Raw genomic sequence first — 19426 nt, 5'->3', positions numbered from 1 at the left:
TGAGATGAAGTTTTGCTCTTGTTGCCCAGGCTGGAGCCCAATGGCACGGTCTCGGCTCACTGCAACCTCCGCCTCCCCGGTTCAAGCAATTCTCATGCCTCAGACTCCCAAGTAGCTGGGATTACAGGCGCCCGCCACCATGCCTGGTTAATTTTTGTATATTTAGCAGAGATGGGGTTTCACCATGCTGACCAGGCTGGTCTTGAACTTCTGACCTCAGGTGATCCACCCGCCTTGGCCTCCCAAAGTGCTGGGATTACAGGCGTGAGCCACTACACCTGGCCTCTATTTTTTATTTTTGTAGAGATGGGTTTTTGCCATGTTGCCCAGGCTGGTCTTGAACTCCCAAGCTCAAGTGATCTGCCTGCCTGAGCCCCACAAAGTGCTGGGATTACAGGCATGAGCCACCATGCCCAGCCATTAATGAAGGCTTTATATGCTATATCATGGCTATCCTATTTAACTTACAGTATTATGGAGAAAATAAATAAAATATTTGGATATCTGATTTTGCCCTTTAGGTACGAATGGGGTAAGTTTTACCATTTATTAAAGTGTCCAACTCCAGCAGAGAACTAATACTGGTAATTCTAGGTTTTAAAAAAATACTGCCTAAATAAACATAACCATTTGTCATGGAAGGTGTTTAAAGGTAGGTAAATTCACCTAATGACCTTCAATGCAAAAACAAACACAATAGTTATTTTTTATTATCCTGATGTAGAGTTAGCAAATATTGGAGAAGCCCCTAAAAAATGTTCACACAATAAAAATTATAGACACCAAAATTATAGAACCATATCTGAAATTACCTTAAATTGTTAAAATAAAGGCCCGAAATGAACCAGCTCAAATAAAGACACAAATCTGATGAACGCATTGGTGTCTATCAAGTCACTATAGTATGCTAGTCTACTCTACAGGCAGCAATTTGTTCCCAAGTTTAGTGGGATCAATCCCAAAACTATAGAAAAGTTATTTTATTTTATTTTTTGAGAAGGAGCCTCACTCTGTTGCCTAGGCTGGAGTGCAGTGGCATGATCTCGGCTCACTGCAACCTCTGCCTCCTGGGTTCAAGTGATTCTCCTGCCTCAGCCTCCCAAGTAGCTGGGAATACAGGTGCTTGCCACCATGCCTGGCTGATTTTTGTATTTTTAGTAGAGATGGAGTTTCACCATGTTGTCCAGGCTGGTCTCAAATATAAGAAATTTAAAAGTACTCTGTGACAAAGAAATCTAAAGTGACAAACCTTTCATATCTTGATAACATTCATAAGAATCACAGAATGTGAAATAAAAACAAAAACATTATTCCAAATGAGAACTTAGAAATCATGATGAAAATAGGATTAATTAAAGGAAACAAGAAATTCTAGGAAAAATTCCAAATTACATAAAAAAATATAGCACAAGAAAGAAATATAATTTGGGGATGAAATAAAACGAGGAGACTATAAAGGCCATGATTCAAATCACATCGAATAACTGTGGTCAAAAGGAGCAAGAAGAACAATTTAGCTAATGAAGAATAATCATAAAGTTATTTTCATAAGTTACTTTCACCATGAAGTTTATAGATCAAATGTGAATTATTATGAATTATGATTATCAATTATAGGATGAAAAATGCTTGTCTGATATGAAAAAATAAACAGGATATACATCTTGCATGTCTAAATCTTGATTACACATTGTATAATGAGTTACAAATTAAAATGCTATTTAATTTGAAATATTATATTCCAACTCTTGTCATGGTCTGCTAAAAAGGAAAAAAAATTGGGATTCTGCAGAAAGAAACATGCAAAATTAAATTTAAAAAATGCCTGGAATTTTAAAACTGCTTTTTTCCCCAAACAAATTGCTGAAGTGTCATGAAAATAAAAATTGAAAGCTGCTAGGAGGCAAATCAACATTGGCAAAAAGATCAAAAACACCTGGACAGACCCACCTAGAACATTTATTATCCATAATTTCCGCAAGTCTTGAAAAATGTAAGGATGACAGGAATGACTCTGGCATACAGCATCAACAGTATGTCATCAATATTATGGTTCCAAAACCACAAGATATTTACAGATAAACAACTTGATTCCATTTGCTTCGAATTGATTTGGTCTAAGATAACCCTTACATGTAACCATCAAGTTCATAATGTCGTTAAAAAGCTTTAACTTTACAGATGTTCACTCCTCTACATTTGGTCTTTAAGTGAATGGAATTAGCATCTCAACATAACCTCAACGATATAATTAACATTATGTAATACTATATAATGCCCATTATGGTATTATAATCATTGGAAATGAAAGTTAAGAAAATCCAGTCAGTATGTTTTATTTATGATTGAAAGTTCTTTTTTGTTGTAGAGTTTTCCCCTCTTTAAAGGGATTTATAACATTACTTACCTGCAAACGAACAATTCTCTCAAATATATCTCCTCTCATGCTCATCTCAATATCAAAACGAGAAAGTCTTTTGTCTGCTTCTGTACTTGCTACTCGTACTTCTTTGTCAGAGGATACGTGCTGGGGAAAGTCTAGCATGGTCCTTTCCACTGCGGATGGAGAAAAAAACTATTACCACACAACAGGACTTGTCAAATCAGTATTAAGCCAGATACCTCATACCCAGATGAATGATCATGCCAATAAAAGTTTTTTTATTTTATATTTTCTGTAAAGGCTCCTAAGGCTACCAAGAAAAAGCATCTAATGCAGGATTTGGCTGTTCCAGCTGGCATCATTATGAACGGTAAGGATGTGAGCTGAGCACTTATCAAAGTACATTGGGGTACAATTTTTTTTTTTTTTTTTTTGAGACAGGGTCTTGCTTTGTCACCCAGGCTGGAGTGCAGTGGTGCAATCACACCTCACTACAGTCTCAACCTCCCAGGCTCAAGCAATCCTCCTGCCTCAGCAGCCCCCTTCCCCAACACCACTGAGTATCTGGGACTACAGGCATGCACCACCACACTCAGCTAATTTTTATATTTTTTGTAGAGATGGAGTTTTGCCATATTTCCCAGGCTGGTCTCAAACTCCTGGGCTAAAGTGATCCTCCCACCTCAGCCTCCTGAAGTATTAGGATTACAAGCATGAATCACTGCATCTGGCCTGAGAGTGTAATTTATCAACTGGGAATGTAGGAAGAGAAAGACACAGTTCCTATACTGAGGCATCTTAGGATCTGAGATGGGAAAAGGGTACACAAAAAGATAAAGACTCCATAGAAAATCTAATCAAAGCAACGGACCCTACCCCAAATGCACACATACATAAAAACATCCAAAATTCCAGATAATTTCAAAGGATTCCCAGAAATCTAAGTGGACACATCCAACAAGTAGCTAGACATTGGAGACATTCTGTTAAATAATAATGATAATTTAGTTTGGTTTAATCTTCACATATTAAAGTTGGTTCTTAGGTTTTTCATCAATTTGTATTTTGACTTTAATTGGGTAAAAATCTCTGATGTCAATGAAATAACCAATACTACAGAACAAAAATAAGTATGGTTTATAGTGATGGTTGTGCTATGCTGTGAAAATAAGTAAATTTTTATTTGATTAACTTCAGTATTGTGAAGGTATTATAAATAGAAAAATTTCCATATGACATATAGTAGACAGAAAAGCTATCCTTTATACAGCAAGAAATTATATAGTTAAACAGTCGTATCAGTCCTCTTAAAACATTGTTACAAATAAAGCTATTAGAAATACCTGCCAAAAATATCAGAATAAATCCATAAGGTATATTTTTGAAATATCAAATTATGAAATTATGCTTTTAGGATTTAATATATAATTTTATGTCTGTCGGTTAAGGAAAGAATGGAATAGAAAACTTTGAAATTTAATACTTACAGCACATATTTAAGTGATATTGGTTAACTATATGGTTGCAATATGTTCACTTTTAAAAATTAGCTATAAAACGGTGGCTCACGCCCATAATCCCAGCACTTTGGGAGGCTGAGGCGGGTGGATCACCTGAGGTCAGCAGTTTGAGACCAGTCTGGCCAACATGGTGAAACCCTGTCTCTACTAAAAGTACAAAATTAGCTGAGCGTGGTGGTGCATGCCTGTAATCCCAGCTACTCGGGAGGCTGAGGCAGGAGAACTGATTGAACCCGGGAGGCAGAGGTTGCAGTGAGCCAAGATTGTGCGACTGCACTCCAACCTGGGCAACAAGAGTGAAACTCCATCTCAAAAAAAATAATAATAATAATAAAATAAAATAAATTAGCTATAAAATATATTAAGAAGGAATAAAAATTGCTCAAAAACTTACATAAGCAACATCAAATGCAGGAGCCTAAAATTAGAAACATATTCTTAAACAAACAAAGATGCTGAAAGCCATTTCCTTCCTTACTTTGCCACAAAGACCTGGAACCAGATTTATGCTCTCACTGCCAAACTATAGACAATGCTGATGCCCAGTGCCTGACACTAGGCAAACAAGGTTTCAACAGCTTCTGCGAGAGGCATAATGGACTCGGAGAATATGCCCAGATAAGAGAAAGTTAGTTTTTAAGAAATCTATTCCTAAATTCAAAAATTTCGATAATTAACCCACAAAAGTAAGTTTATAGAGGAGCAAGAACAAACATCACAAACTTGAAAGTATGCTGAAAAGATCTATTATTGAGAGAAACACAATTTAAGTAATTATTTTTAAAAGATTTTGTTTGAGCCAGTCATGGTGGCTCACATCTGTAAGCCCAGTGCTTTGGGAGGCCAAGGCAGAAGGATCACTTGAGACAAGGAGTGGGCAACATACATGAGACCAGCCTGGGCAATATAGTGAGACCTCATCTCCACACAAAATGTAAAAATTAGCTGGGCGTGGTGGCACATGTCTGCAGTCCCAGCTACTCAGGAAGCTGAGGCAGAAGGATCTCTTGAGCCTGAGAGTTTGAGGCTGCAGTGAGCTAGGATTGTGCCATAGCACTCCAGGCATTTGTCTCAAATGCCTAAGTTATGGGTTGGTATACCATCTTGGCCACAAGTGACTGAAGAAGTGAGCACCTGAACCAAGGACAAACCACATCCAGGATGGTACATGCACATGAAGTCGCCAGCTGGAAAAGCTCTGCTGAATAGGGACTAACTCTATCCCTTTGACTTTGACTAATGAAGACAACCAGATCCTTTTATTCAGGAGTTTAAATTCAAAACGTGTAATAAGATTGAGAAGCCATTAATGAAAGTGAAGCAGTTGGTAGTAGGAGCAGAAACTGAAACAAATGCTGAGATAAGAGAAAATAGCCAACAAACGCTGAGATAAAATAGCCAAGTCCTTTTTACAGTGAAACATAGAGTAGAGAACTCTTGGTGATGAAGGGATAGTGGAGGCAAGGAGATGACCAGGTCACTAGGGCTATGCTGAATTCTGATGATCTTTCAAAATGCCCACGAATGTTTACAATATCCAGTTCTGCAGCTATCTTATATTCTCATATGAAGCCTGGATATACAGCCAAAGTTGTCTGTCATAATTATTCTACAAAATATGTCCAACCCTTAGAGGTAACCAAAGGGAATCTTCACTCCTTATAACTCGAAGGGTCTAATATGTTATAAAAATAATGTATGTAACGGCAGAAAATACAGAAAATAGAGAAATACATAAAGAGGAAAGTAAAAATTAGCTATAAACCCATCACCTGATATACTAAACATTCTGATGATTAATCTTATGTGTTAACTTGGAGGGTGTTTTTGATGATATTAACATTAGAGTGATGAGCCTGAAGTAAAGCAGACTGCCCTCTATAATGTGGTAGTCAATATCCAATCAGTTTAGGGCCTAAAAGACTCCCTGAACAAGGAAGAATCCTCCTGCAGTCTCCAGACTTCTGCACTACTGGCTCTTCTGGGCCTCTAGGCTACTGGCCTTCGGACTGGAGCTGGAACATCAGCTCTCTTGAGTCTCAAGCCTACCAGCCCACACTGAAATTCTGGACTTTCCAGACTCCTTAATCATGTAAGCCAATTCCCTATAATCAATCTATCAATCAATCTCTCTCTCCCCACACATATATATATTTTTATATATATATATATATATATATATACTTACACACACACACACACACACACACACACACACACCCCATAGGTTCAATTTCTCTAGTGAATCCTAACAAAACCACCGATAAAATTTATTTTCTTCCAGTTCTTCTGTGTCCTTTTCCCCACGTCATTAAATACTGCTTGTAAACCATGATTTTAATGGTTATACAGCATTACAGAGGATGGATGTTTCATAATTTATTTATCTAATCTATTAGTTGACATTTGGGAATTGTTTCTAAGCCTATGATATGACAAGAATACCTATTTATACATAAATTGATACATGAATTTTCCATATATATGATTATTTTCTTAGAATAAATGTCTAGGTGTGGAATTAATGAGCAAGGGTATGAATGTCTTAAAAGTTCTGACACATTGTCAAAATGCTCTCCAGAAAGCAGTGTAATCAGAGTGTACATTTTATAGCACCTTTGCCAACATAAACAATTTTAAAATCTTAATTAAATTCTAAGCAATTAATTATTATGTAAAAATCAATGCTTGTAAAACTGGAAAACTGAAAGAGAGAAAGCATGAAATGATTTAAGATGTCCGCAAAGTGAAACACTGATATGCTTCTGCATCTGACCCACCTATATACTTTACTTCTATATCTGCCAGTGCTTGCAGACAGTTCTCGTAAGTTACTTCCTCAATACCGAGCATTCCAACAGCATCGTACACCTGTTTGGTCTGCACAATGAGCTCCTCAGTTCTTGTTTTAATTTGCTCTGGTGAAAGATCCCATCTTAAAACATTTCTGCCAGCCACAGTATAGGAAGACATTGCCTGAAGAGGAGACATCACTTCTCTTCCTAATGTCATTCTGAGTAAAATCCTGGAACCACCAACTCTAAAAAGAATCAGAAAAAGAATAAGAATTAAGGATTTCTGTTGGTCCAAAGTCAACATATGAATGTGCATTATAAAATTAAATTTTAAATTAAAAAGAACCTTTTTAAAAAAACAAGCAAATACTCTCAGGTGAACACATATGCACAAAACTAAGTGCCCCTGTATTTCCTATTTTTCTTGCATAATTACATAGTTTTAATGAAATTTGTATAATTCAAACACTGAATTGTTTGTGTAATTAAATCATATAGAAAAATAAAGTCAGGTGTTGGAGCTATAATAATTCTCCTTTATAAATTAAATCAGTAATCTTCCCTCCCTCTTTAAGACAGGGTCTCATTCTGTTGCCCACGCTGGAGTGCAGTGATGTGATCATAGCTCATTGCAGCCTTGACCTCATGGGCTCAAGTGTTTCTCCCACCCCAACCTCCCAAGTAGCTGAAACTACAGGGACATATCACCATACTGAGCTAATTTTTAAAAATTCTTTGTAGAGATGAGGTCTCCCCATATTGCCCAGGCTGGTCTTGAACTCCTGAGCTCAAGCAATCCTCCTGCCTTGGCCTCACAAAGTATTGGGATTACAGGTGTGAGCCACTGCACCTGGCCAGTATCTTTTTTATTTTAATATTTTTCCAATGCTAACTTCCACCTACTATGTACACAGACTCGAAAAAACCTTGCAGGTTTAGCAAGGAAACATTTAAAAACTTCTCTTCTTATACTGAACACCATTTTTTTTAACCAAAATTTCATGTAAATTAAGAATGACAATTTGAATTTAAGACTTGGAAAATAAACTCTGGGATAGCTATGCCATTATCCTAAAAGAAAAAAAGAAAAAAGAAATTGTTAAGAATAATGATACCAGTTTTTACTCCCTTAAAACATTCAAACTAGTAATACTGATGCCATGTTTCTCCCTCTGTCTATATACATACGCAATATATACATATATATATATAAGTATATATAATTTTAGGGCTTACAAATAAAAATGTTATATTTAGTAGCTAACATTTATTGTCTGTTCAGGCACGGTTCAAAATACTTCCCATGTAGTAACTCACTCAGTCATCCAACAACCCTCTAAGTTATATACTGTGGTTAGTCTCATTTTACGAAGAGAAAACTAAAACACAGAGAAGTTAAGTAACTTGCCTAAAGCCACGCAGCTAGTTGTAGGGTCACAGGTAGGATTAAAAGCCAGGCAGTACGGATCCGGAACCCATACTCTTAACCACTATGCTAAGCTTCCTTTCTATTATCTTACAGGACCCCAAAACAACCTTATAAGGTAGGTAGGGCATTACTGTATTCTCTTCTGATAAAGCAACTGAAGCCTCAGAAAGACTAAGTGACTTGTTTAAAGTCATTCACCCAGCTAATATTTATGAGCATGTACTGTATCTAGTTACGTGACAGGCAATGTGGATAAATGGCAAATTGTCTTAGACCCTAACATTCTAATACAGTAGAAAGGACAAATGGATAAATATGCAATTATACTACACTGAGATGAGTGTTATGACAAGGGTAAGCAGAGAGAACTCCAAACGAAGGGAACCCCATTCTGGCCTTGGGGCAGGGGGAATGTGTCAAGAAAGATTTTCTAGAAGAGCAACTAGCAAACCAACATTTGAACAATGTGTAGGAATTATCCAAAGGTAATGCCATAAGGGGAGAGAAGGCTGAAAAGGTAAGTAAGGTCATTTAGTAAATGAAGAGCCTTGGGAATCATCAGAACATCCAACCTTGACCAGGCACGGTGGCTCATGCCTATAATCCCAATATTTTGAGAGGCTGAGGCAGGCAGATTGCTTAAGGTCCAGGGTTCGAGACCAGCCTGGGCAAAATAGTGAAACATTGTCTCTACAAAACATTAAAACAACAACGACAACAACAAAAAAATCCCCCAAACATCCAATCTTATTCTGAAGGCAATTCGAGAGCCATAGAAAGGTTTTAATCAGGTGAGAGATACCAGATTTGTGTTTTAGAGAAATCACTCAAATTATAATGAGTTGAAAGGTTTGTAAAAGAGATCATTCAAGAGAGAAGTTGTTCTTGGAGCTATTGGGCCTCATGATTAAAGCACACAAAACTAGGAAATAGGAGGAATCGGAATGATTTAAAATATACTCAGGAATTTGACTCAAAAGGACTTGGTACTGAACGGATGGAGGCGGTGGAGGTGAGAGAGTCAAGAGAGTCAAGGGGAAGGAGGCTTTTTGGGGGAAAAAAGAGAAACTCGATTTTGGACATGGCAAGTTTGAAGTGGCTACAGAACATGTAAGAGGAATTCATTAATATTAAGTGGTAATTGTACTTATAGGAGTACTCAAGGAGTTTGCAGAGTGAGAAGAGAAAAGCATTGGGGCCCTAACTCTAATATGATCGCTGAGGTAGAAGGAACATGAGGCCAAGATGGGTTCTAGGAACTTGTGACAAGTAAGCAGTGAAAACAGTACCAAACGTACAGATGTTGAGAAAAACTGAAAAGTCTTTGTTGAATACAGCAGCAGAATGCCATTCATGACTCTGGCCAAACCAGTGTCAGGCGAGCAGCAGGGGTATAGGTCAGACTACAACGATGGAAGAATAAGGAAGAGGTGAAGAACTGGAGAGAGTGTGCACCTAGGTAATTCTCTGTGGATTTGGCTGTGGAAATAAGCAGAGCTAACGCAGTGTAGCTAAAAGAGGCTGAGGCACAGAATAGATACATTTTTCACATAGGAGAGACCTAAATACTGACCTCTTCAACTTAGTCTCCACAAGAACTCACGTCCACATACTAGTTGATGCTTACAACTTGAGGCTGCCAGGCTATTTTCTAATACATTTTCACATTTCTTCTTCCACCAGTTGAGTTATATACTAACTAATGGTTAAGCCTGTTGTTCCAAAACCTGTTTATGCCTGTCATGCTTATTTTCACATAATTTAAATATTTGACTGATTAAATGTATACAACATTTAAAAACTTATTTCTGGGATAGGTAAAAGGTTTCAGAAATACTTTTAAAAAGAGAGTTACAAAAAAATCAACTCCCACAAAAAACTTGTCCTTATGAAAGATTGGGAAAGGAATTGTGACAATTCAGAAGGCTTCTGAATTCATACTACTTATATGTTTCCTTATACTCATGTTCCACTTTCGAGAAGCTGAAACTGGAAATCAAAGATGATGTATTATAGGTGTAGTTTATACAAGAAGGATAGTGAGAAATGCCAATCAAATCATTTATAGTTAACAAAAGGCCTTGGTTTTAGATCAAAAGATTTGGGAATAAATATGTTTTAAATTTGCACAAAATATCTAAGCAATTTATCATAGTTATGATTCTACTTGAAACCACTTTTTTTTTCAATTACATTATTAAGATATTTAGAGAGACTGAGCTCCCTACAGAGATAGGAAGAAATGGAATATAAAACATGAGCAATGTTTTAGACAGAAAAACTACAGTCTCAGTAAAATCAATAAAACAGTAAAATGGGAGAAGTCAGGTTATAGTAAAAATGTGAGATATCTGAATTTAAGACCTCAAGGGTTAAGCAGTTTCTTTGCAAGAGTGTAAAGAAACAAGAGTCTAGTTTGGATAAATTGCCTATGTGAACACTGGAGTCAGCAGGTTGATGGTGGATCCCGGGAGTAGAAAGGAAGACTGAACCAGGAACCCGAGTATCTGAAGAAGGAACTCCCAGCTGACTGGGAGAGACAACATGAGCAGGATATAAAATGGGAAAACCAGATCATGAGCCTCAAAGGTGTTTTTACACAATGGTGAAGAAGTGCAGGACATCACAGTGGTTGGAGGGGGCCTCTGGGGGAAAAGAAGAACTGATCTTTCCTCCTTACTTTGTGGTATGGGGTGTGGGAGGAAGAGAGATGCATGGGAAACATTTTTGTCAGGGTTCAGTGGGTTTTAGAAAAGGTCAGGAAGAGAAGGGAAGATCCAGGGAAGAGTATGAAAAAGTGGAGGAGTTTATTTACCATAGGACAAGGGTTCCAGAAATAGCAATGGAGAAGTCAGTGCAGTAGATGGTTAGATATACATTGGTTGTCTAGCCATTAACCTCTTCCCCTATCTAAATATATGCACATCTTCCTCTCAACACTCATATACCCCCAACACAGTTCATGTTCTTTGAAGGTAGCTGTCCCTACCCTCAGGACTCTTGCTTGGAATGCTGTAAGAGAAGGGGGTCTCATTCCCACTAAGTGTGAGTACACTTATGTCCTTGATTGCAGCTGGCAGCCATCCTATGAGAATGAGCAGAATCTGATTTATGATAAAACAGACACTTTGAATGGCAGAATGAAGGAAGGAAACCAAATATTTAAAGACACCAGAGAGCCCAAAGATCAACTAATTGTAAAGCCTGACCGTTCCAGTTATGAGTAAGTCCCCTCTATGATGAAATCAGTTAGAATGGGGTTTTATGTTATTTGCCTCATATAGGATCCTACTGATAAAGGAATGAAAACTGATAAAGGAATAAGTACAGGGTGAAACCAACAGCATGGAGGTCAGAGTACAAGAAATGGCAGATGAGTAGAGGTTCTCACATACTTGGTGTTGGTGCAAAATAATAAAGATGTGAAGTTCAGGATTTATACAGTTGGCTGAAAATTTCAAAAATAATTATTTCTGCCAACAGAGGCCACTAAGAAAGAGTCAGTCATGGCCATGACAGGCTGGACTTCAAGGAAGTCCCAGTATAGGTAAAAAGGCTGGCCCTGAGATGACTGAGTTACATGAATATTAAAGAGAAGAACAATGACTAAAACATAGGACGTATCCATCTTAATACCCTGTTCTTTTCACCACTCCTTAGTATAAACCAATGACTATAGACAAATTTCCATTAATATTCAGGTTTTTTTTTCTTTTTTTTGGAGATGGAGTCTCACTCTATCCCCTAGGCTGGAGTACAGTGGCACAATCTCAGCTCATTGCAACCTCCGCCTCCCAGGTTAAAGCTATTCTCGTGCCTCAGCCTTCCAAGTAGCTGGGATTACAAGCTTGTGCCACCATGCCTGACTAGTTTTCCGTATTTTTATTAGAGACGGGGTTTCACCATGTTGGCCAGGCTGGTCTCAAACTCCTAACAGGAAGTGATCCGCCCGCCTTGGCCTTCCAATGTGTTGAGATTATAGGCATGAGCCACCGTGCCCGGCCTATTATTCAGCTTTAAAAGAAAATTACTTTAAGCATTTCACTGATAAAATGACCTTCACTGGTTTTCATCTATTTCCTAACATTTACTGGAAGGCTGAGTGGTCACAGCATATCTGATTGTTTGTTAAGTTTTGTTTTTAATTGACACACAATAATTGCACATCCTTATAGGGTACAGTGCGATGTTTCAATACACGTATACATTGTGTAATGATCAAACCAGGTTAATTAACATAACTATCACCTCAAACACTTGTCATTTATTTGTAGTGGGAAAGTTAAACTGATAAGGATGTCAATACCTCCACCTCGGCTGGATGCATATATGTTTTATAGTTTCTAAGGCAACTAGTGAAAAGCTATTTCTCCCTTAATGTAATACTATCCCCTGAACCTGGAAGGGCTAAAAAGACAGAAACAAAAGCTAGAAATCATGATGTCATGGGCCAACTAAACATATTAAAATTTTTATCTTAATACTTTTTTTCTCACCTTCTGAGATTTTACCTTAATTCTTTTCAGGATTCATAATTCTTGTTACCAAAGAAAAGGAATGGTAACATGGGAATGCCTTATACTTCTAACTAAAACATTTTGATCTACTGAGTACTTTCTTTCTGCATTATCTCTGCCTTTCCTCTCCCATCTTTTTGCAGAGCATCCCTCCTCTTCCCCTTTGTTACATTTTCAAGCTCACCCAATGCTTTGGATGCTGGTAGATTGATCTCGTCTTCCCCTTCTGTGCCTCTGCAGCCCTGGAAAGAACTGCACCCGGGTGGGAAAACCAGTGCACCTGTAGTCATTCCAGCAGCTGCACTTGTATTCTTGAGAATCTGGTGAAGATTTTTCTCTGACTTTTTGCAACTGAGAGCTACGTAAGTCAAAAGCAGACAACCGGCATGAACCTGTCTTTTCCTACAGCAGTTATTATGTCTAATAATTTGAAAATGAAAAAGTAGATCAAATCTGAGATTCCAGTTGTCTAATTAAACACTAGATTTCTTTTTCCTACTACAAAATTCCAGGCTCTTTATTATTTCTGTCTCAATCATACCTTCTTCATCGTCTCTGTTTTCAAAGCACTTTTCAAAACACGACCTTTGTGAATTTTTTTTTTTTTTTTTTTGAAACAGGGTCTCACTCTCTCACCCATTCTAGAGTCCAGGTGACGTGATCATGGCTCACTGTAGCCTCAACCTTCCAGGCTCAGGTGATCCTCTTACCTGAGCCTTCCAAGTAGCTGGGACTATAGGTGTGCATGACACCTGGCTAATTTTTTGTACTTTTTGTAGAGATGTGGTTTTGCCATGTTGCCCAGGATGGTCTTGAACTCCTAAGTTCAAGCGATCCTTCCACTTCAGCTTCCCAAAGTGTTGGGATGACAAGCATGAGCCACTGCACCAGGCCAACCCTGTGAAATTTCTAACCAAGAAATAATACAGAATACCATACTGGAATTGACAGGAAGGTGCATTTGCTAGCACTGTAATCTCCTGTGTCCAAAATAATATAATAATAATAATAATAGTGTTCAGGCAAAGGAAGAAAGCTGGATAAATTTTGACAGAAATCATCAGGTTACAGAATTTCATTTGGACAAATAAATATGCCATAGTTATTCTGAGTTAATTATTGCCTTGAGACTTTTGTAAAATATTTTATGGAATGTACTTTCAGAAATGTTGATTTATGGGGTTCATTTTCTTTTGAAGCATAGTTTAAAGTCCTCTACTTCCTCTCATCAAGGCTTTCACCATTCCAGTTCACCCAGATCTGAGCTTCTATCACCTTTCATCTGTGCCATTCATTTTAGACATTTAAATTACTGTCATCACCTATTCAATTAGTTTGTTTTATATTCTAAATGAAACTAAGACTTTCTCAAGCGCAATGGCCATTGTACATTTCTTTCATCACGAACCCCCATCCCAATGCACTGCACACTGATGAGCAGACAGATGTTCATTATATACTTGAAACAAGATGGGACAAATATGACAAAAACATTAAAGCAACACCATCTTCCCTCATGATCACAAGTAAACATTCATACAGGGAAACACGTTTTATTACAGCCAGGGCTATAGTGAAACTATATTATGTAAAATTTTACAACTTCTACCTCCTACCAATTTACATTTTTTCCATCCTTTCCCTGTCACCATATCACTGTGTTGTACTACCTGGTTTGCAGGATATTTCCAGAAATTTGTCCCAATTCTTTGAAACCCTTGGCAAATATTCCTAGTATTTGCTTTGCAATTAATGTTTCTCTACAAGCTGCCCTTGAGGTCTGCATTAAATCAATCCCCCCACAAGACCGGAATTCCTGTATAAGTTTAATTATTTATCTTGTGTGGCTATTACATCAGAAACACTCTAATCCTGATTTCTACTATTTACAAAGTTGTCTTTCCAGCCATTGTTTTGACTAAATCACCCCTCTCCTCACAACTTCTCAGGCCATAGCTCAAGTCCAGGGTCATTTCATCAGAGCATATAGGACTCCTTTATTTCTGATTTCTGCAATGCCAAAGCCCAGCCACACACCTCACTGAGGCTTACCTGTTTCTCTTTTTCTTTCTCCTTCCTTCTTTTCTTTCTTCTTTCCTTATTTCTCTTTTTTCTTTATTTCTCTCTCTCTCTCTTTACTTTTTTAAAAGACAAGGTCTTACTCTGTTGCCCAGGCTGGAGTGCAGTGGTGCAGTCATAGCTCACTGTAAACTAGACCTCCTGGACTCAAGCAATCCTCCTGCTTCAGCCTCCCAAGTAGCTGGGACTACAGGCGTATGCCAGCACACCCAGCTAATTTAAAAATTTTTAATAGAGACGGAGTCTTGCTATGTTGCCCATAGTGAGCAATTCCTGGGCTCAAGCAATCCACCCGCTTTGGCCTCCCAAAGTGCTGAGATTACAGGCATGGCCCACCGGGCCAGGCCAACTTATCTATTTCTTCAGGTACTTAGTCCATTTCTTTCTTGAAGCCTTCAGCCAAGCAGCACATTATCCACTAGACCTGTGCAGTCCAACATAGCAGGTACATGTGATTATTTAAATGAATTATGAGTAAATAAAATAAAAAATTCAGTTTCTCAGTTGTACCAGGCACATTTCAAACATTCAATAGCCACTTGCAGTAAGTGGGTACCACACTAGACAGCACGGATGGAGCATGTTTTCGCCACTGCAGAAAGTTCGAATGGACAGCACTGACTGGATGATCTCACTCCTGAGATTCCACGTGACAGCACATGTATGCCAAGCAGCCCTGCCTGTGCCCTTCCTTGGGTACCCTTTCTCCTTTCCACCCGCAAACCAGGTTCCTAGGTGTCTTCTCTGGAAGGAAGAAAGGACAGAGAAACAGAGGAAGGGAGAACTCATTTACTGAGTAGCTCATGTGTGCAGGAGTGTTAAAACACTCATCTAATCCCCACAACATGCAGAAATAAGGAGTAAGCACTACTTTCAAGAGCACAGTGTGGCAGAAAAGACTTTCAGTTCTTTCCATAGGGAGCAGGGCCAAGGGTATTGATAACATGATTAGAATATAAAAATGGTTTTTCCACAAGACTGTTTAAATTTCCTGTCCTTATTATTTTACAAGTGAGAATTAATCTTATTCACTGACTGAGCTTACTAAGATAGAAGTCATAAAAGTTTACCTAAAGGTTTCTAGTATGAGACCTTCAACACAGCAAATATTTGTGAACTTACTGTTTCCTCTCTGCTGTGTCCTTTCACAGCATACATTCTGCCACTGTCCCAAAAGTTCAGCATCACCAGTTGGTGAAGCTCTCCCATGATGCCAGTCTCTTTCTCCGACATTCATCCCCCTGCCCTACATCCTCAACCTTATCACAGGGCACTGGCTTTTCCACTTTGTCTTAACTGTAACCTGGATTCCTGGTGAATGCACTGCCTCTCCCATGAAGTGCACTCACATTCTCTCAGGCTCCTCACACTAGGAGGCCTTGACACAGGGTAAACCTCTCCTTGATCCTCAAAGGGCTGTCCAAATCATTACTGCACTAAAATTCTAACCCTCTGAGGCTACTGGCTTCCTGCTACATCCCTTACTAACTCTGTTTGTTGCTGTCATCAACTAAACTCTGCCATTTTCTCATATTCACCAAAGAATTATTAGCTCTACAGTCCCTATATTAGTCTATTTTCATACTGCTATGAAGAAATACCCAAGACTGGATAATTTATAAGGAAAAAGAGGTACAACGGACTCACAGTTCCACATGGCTGGGAGGCCTCACAATCATAGCAGAAGGCGAAGGAGAAGCAAAGTCACATCTTACATGGCAGCAGGCAAGACAGCGTGTGCAGAGAGCTGCCCTTTATGAAACCATCAGATCTCGTGAAACTTATTCACTATCATGAGAACAGCACAGGAAAAATCTGTCCCCAGATTCAATTACCTCCCATTGGGTTCCTCCCATGACACATGAGGATTATGGGAGCTATAATTTAAGATGAGATTTGGGTAGGAACACAGCCAAATCATATCAGTCCCTGTCTAAAGTTCCATAATCATCCCAGGAGACTCTAAGGGTGGGTGGACAAGGCTTACCACTCCCTTAACTTCAGTTTCTTTTTTCTCTCTCTTTTCTTTTAGGACAGGGTCTCGTTCTGTTGCTCAGGCTGGAGTGCAGTGGTGTGATTATAACTCACTGCAGCCACAACTTCCTGGGCTTAAGCACTTGATCCTCCCATTTCCCTAATAGCTGGGACTATAGGCATGCACCATCATGCCTGGCTAATTTAATTTCTGTAGACATGGGGTTTCCCTATGTTGCCCAGGCTGGTCTCAAATTCCTGGGCTCAACAATTCTCCCACCTTGGCCTCGCAAAGTGCTGGGATTACAGGCATGAGCCACTGTGCCCAGCCAATGTCACTTCCTTAACCTATTTCACTCCAAGAACCTTTGTGTTTATTATTCTTACCACCACTTGCAGATGCTCCTCGGAAATGATAAAGTCAGCTATTCCACTGTAACCACAACCTTCTATGTTTTCAGCTTCCATTTATCTACTCCCATGATTCTTAGTTTTCCATCTTCCTTAGAACTCCAGTCCTTTAATTCCTCTATTTTCTCACTCTAACAGACTTCTCCCATAGCTCAACCATTAGACCTGGATGACTGCTGTACTTTGCTTTTGTTTTTGAGACAGAGTCTTGCTCTGTTGCCCAGGCTGGAGTGCAGTGATGCGATCTTGGCTCACTGCAACCTCTGCCTCCCAGATTCAAGCAATTCTCCTGCCTCAGCCTCCCAAGTAGCTGGGATTACAGGCATGTGCCACTACGCCCAGCTAATTTTTGTATTTTTAGTAGAGACGGGGTTTCACCATGTTGACCAGGCTGGTCTTGAACTCCTGACCTCAGATGATCCACCCGTCTTGGCTTCCCAAAGTGCTAGGATTACAGGTGTGAGCCACTGCGCCTGGCTGACTGCTGTACTTTGGCAGGCTTCACTCTGGCCCTCCTGTGTCTGCACTCAGCTCAGGAGAGGTAAGGGGATGTGCTCATGCAAAGCTTGCCATTACCATCCTGCAACTGTGCTTTGGGTGACAAGACTCCAGAATTCTTTGCTCAAATGGCTCCCAGAATCTGTGTGGGCCCCTTCCCAGGGTCCACTTTCCTGAGGGTGAACTGCACCATTGGTTTGTACATATCTTGCACTGAGGGGTGGCCATTAAGAGCAGGGAGTGTGGTCAGAGTTTGGACATATAGGTGGGGGCATCCATACACATGTGAGGCCCCTCATGGTACAGGAGGGGGCCAGGGGTGGGCTTCCAATTGTAGTTTCACCTCAAGTTGCACAACTGTTAGAAGTGAACTTCATCTATCAGGTCAACCATCTCTCACCAAAACCCCAACTTCCACTCCTTCTGCTATATCAATCTTAAAAACCTCTGCTCAGGACCATTTTAACCAGCTACCTTCTCTATTCTCATAGCAGGTTCTGAATAGAGCTATAGGTTTTGATACTATTATATCATGGCCTCTGATTTGAGTTGGACTCCCAAGGCTTCAGGAAAACCCATCCACCACCATCTGCCTCCCATGACCTATTACTTCAAACTGTGACCAGCCTCCCCGAATTTCTCCTCTCACCATCAGTAGCTGACCTTGCTGCCTACATCACTAAAGCCATCACACAGAAATTCCCTCCACTTCCCTCCTACGAACATAGCTGCATCTGTATCATCCATTTCTCTTTACTCCTAACTAGTATAAGACAAATCTGACTCGCCTAAAGCCAATTTCTTGCTCTGTGCTTGGGTCCTATCCAATCTCTTCCAGAGACATCACCCTATGAAATATCATCTCTCTCAGCAAAATCTTAAATGTGTCATTCGTACTGCCCCTTTATACACACATGTGCTGGAGTACTTACATTTCTCCACCTTAAGTAAAAAAAAAAAAAAACTTCCTTGATCCTGGGTCCCCCACTAGACACCACTATTTCTTCCTTTCCCTTCATCCTCAAGACTTTTCAAAGTGGTCCAGCCAGCCCTGATATCTTTTTGTTCTTATGTCCCACTCACTCTTCACCCTACTTCAATCTGGGTCCTGGTCTCATAAAAAAATGGAAACTGCTCTCACCAAGGTCCCCAGTGATTTATACTAAATGCAACAGACATTCTTCACTATTTACATCTTGACTTTTTGTGATACATGACAGTGTTTTCCACTGTTTCCTGTTTTTAACTCCCTCTTTTTTGGGAACTTTTCCCTCTTTGGGCTTTTGTGATAATGATCCTTCTTTTCATTTGATGTCTCTGGCTGTTCCCTCGTGATTTTTATCATCAGTTGTCTTTTTTTAGGTTTTGTTTTTGTTTTTTAGCCCCTTCTCAGGATTCCTTAGAGCTCTTCAGGATTCAGTTCTACGGCCTCTTTTCTTTTCACCTTGCACACCATGCCTGTTCCATTCGTATGGTACACACATGTCACCTATAGCTAAAGACTTCCAGATCTGTACCTCCACCACAAATCTCCTGAGTTCTAGACCCACATGACCAACTGCCTGTTGGGTAGCTCCACTTGGATGTCAATGGTCACCTTAAATACAGTATGCCTAAAATTAAATTGCTCATCTTCCTTGCCCCCAGAACCAAATCTGTCCTCCTTCTTTATTCCTTATCTCAAGGATGATCACCAGTATGTACTCAGTTATCCAAATCAGAAACCCAGGAGGTTCTTTCTGGATGCCTTCTAATCTGTTCACCAGATTGCCTGCAGAGTAATCATCCTAAAACATAAATCTGATCATGACACTCCCTTT

General features: G+C 39.3%; 1 protein-coding gene across 3 annotated transcripts in view; it reads right to left on the bottom strand.

The window, feature by feature from the left end:
- Positions 1-19426, bottom strand: part of NLN (neurolysin) — a 105130-nt gene that overhangs the window by 58912 nt on the left and 26792 nt on the right. For 2 of the 3 annotated variants that reach the window (XM_003265992.4, XM_030798207.1), the window contains exons 2-3: positions 6684-6943; positions 2408-2556 (exon numbers count right to left, since the gene is read on the bottom strand). In XM_003265992.4, the coding sequence (XP_003266040.1) occupies positions 2408-2556; positions 6684-6943 (409 nt within the window). The remainder of the gene's footprint in view (positions 1-2407; positions 2557-6683; positions 6944-19426) is intronic. The other variant, XM_030798208.1, reaches the window with a different exon arrangement.

This window comes from Nomascus leucogenys, chromosome 18 (genome assembly GCF_006542625.1).
Source record: "Nomascus leucogenys isolate Asia chromosome 18, Asia_NLE_v1, whole genome shotgun sequence".
Classification (NCBI taxonomy): Eukaryota; Metazoa; Chordata; class Mammalia; order Primates; family Hylobatidae; genus Nomascus; species Nomascus leucogenys.
This window is presented reverse-complemented; position numbering and strand designations above follow the sequence as displayed.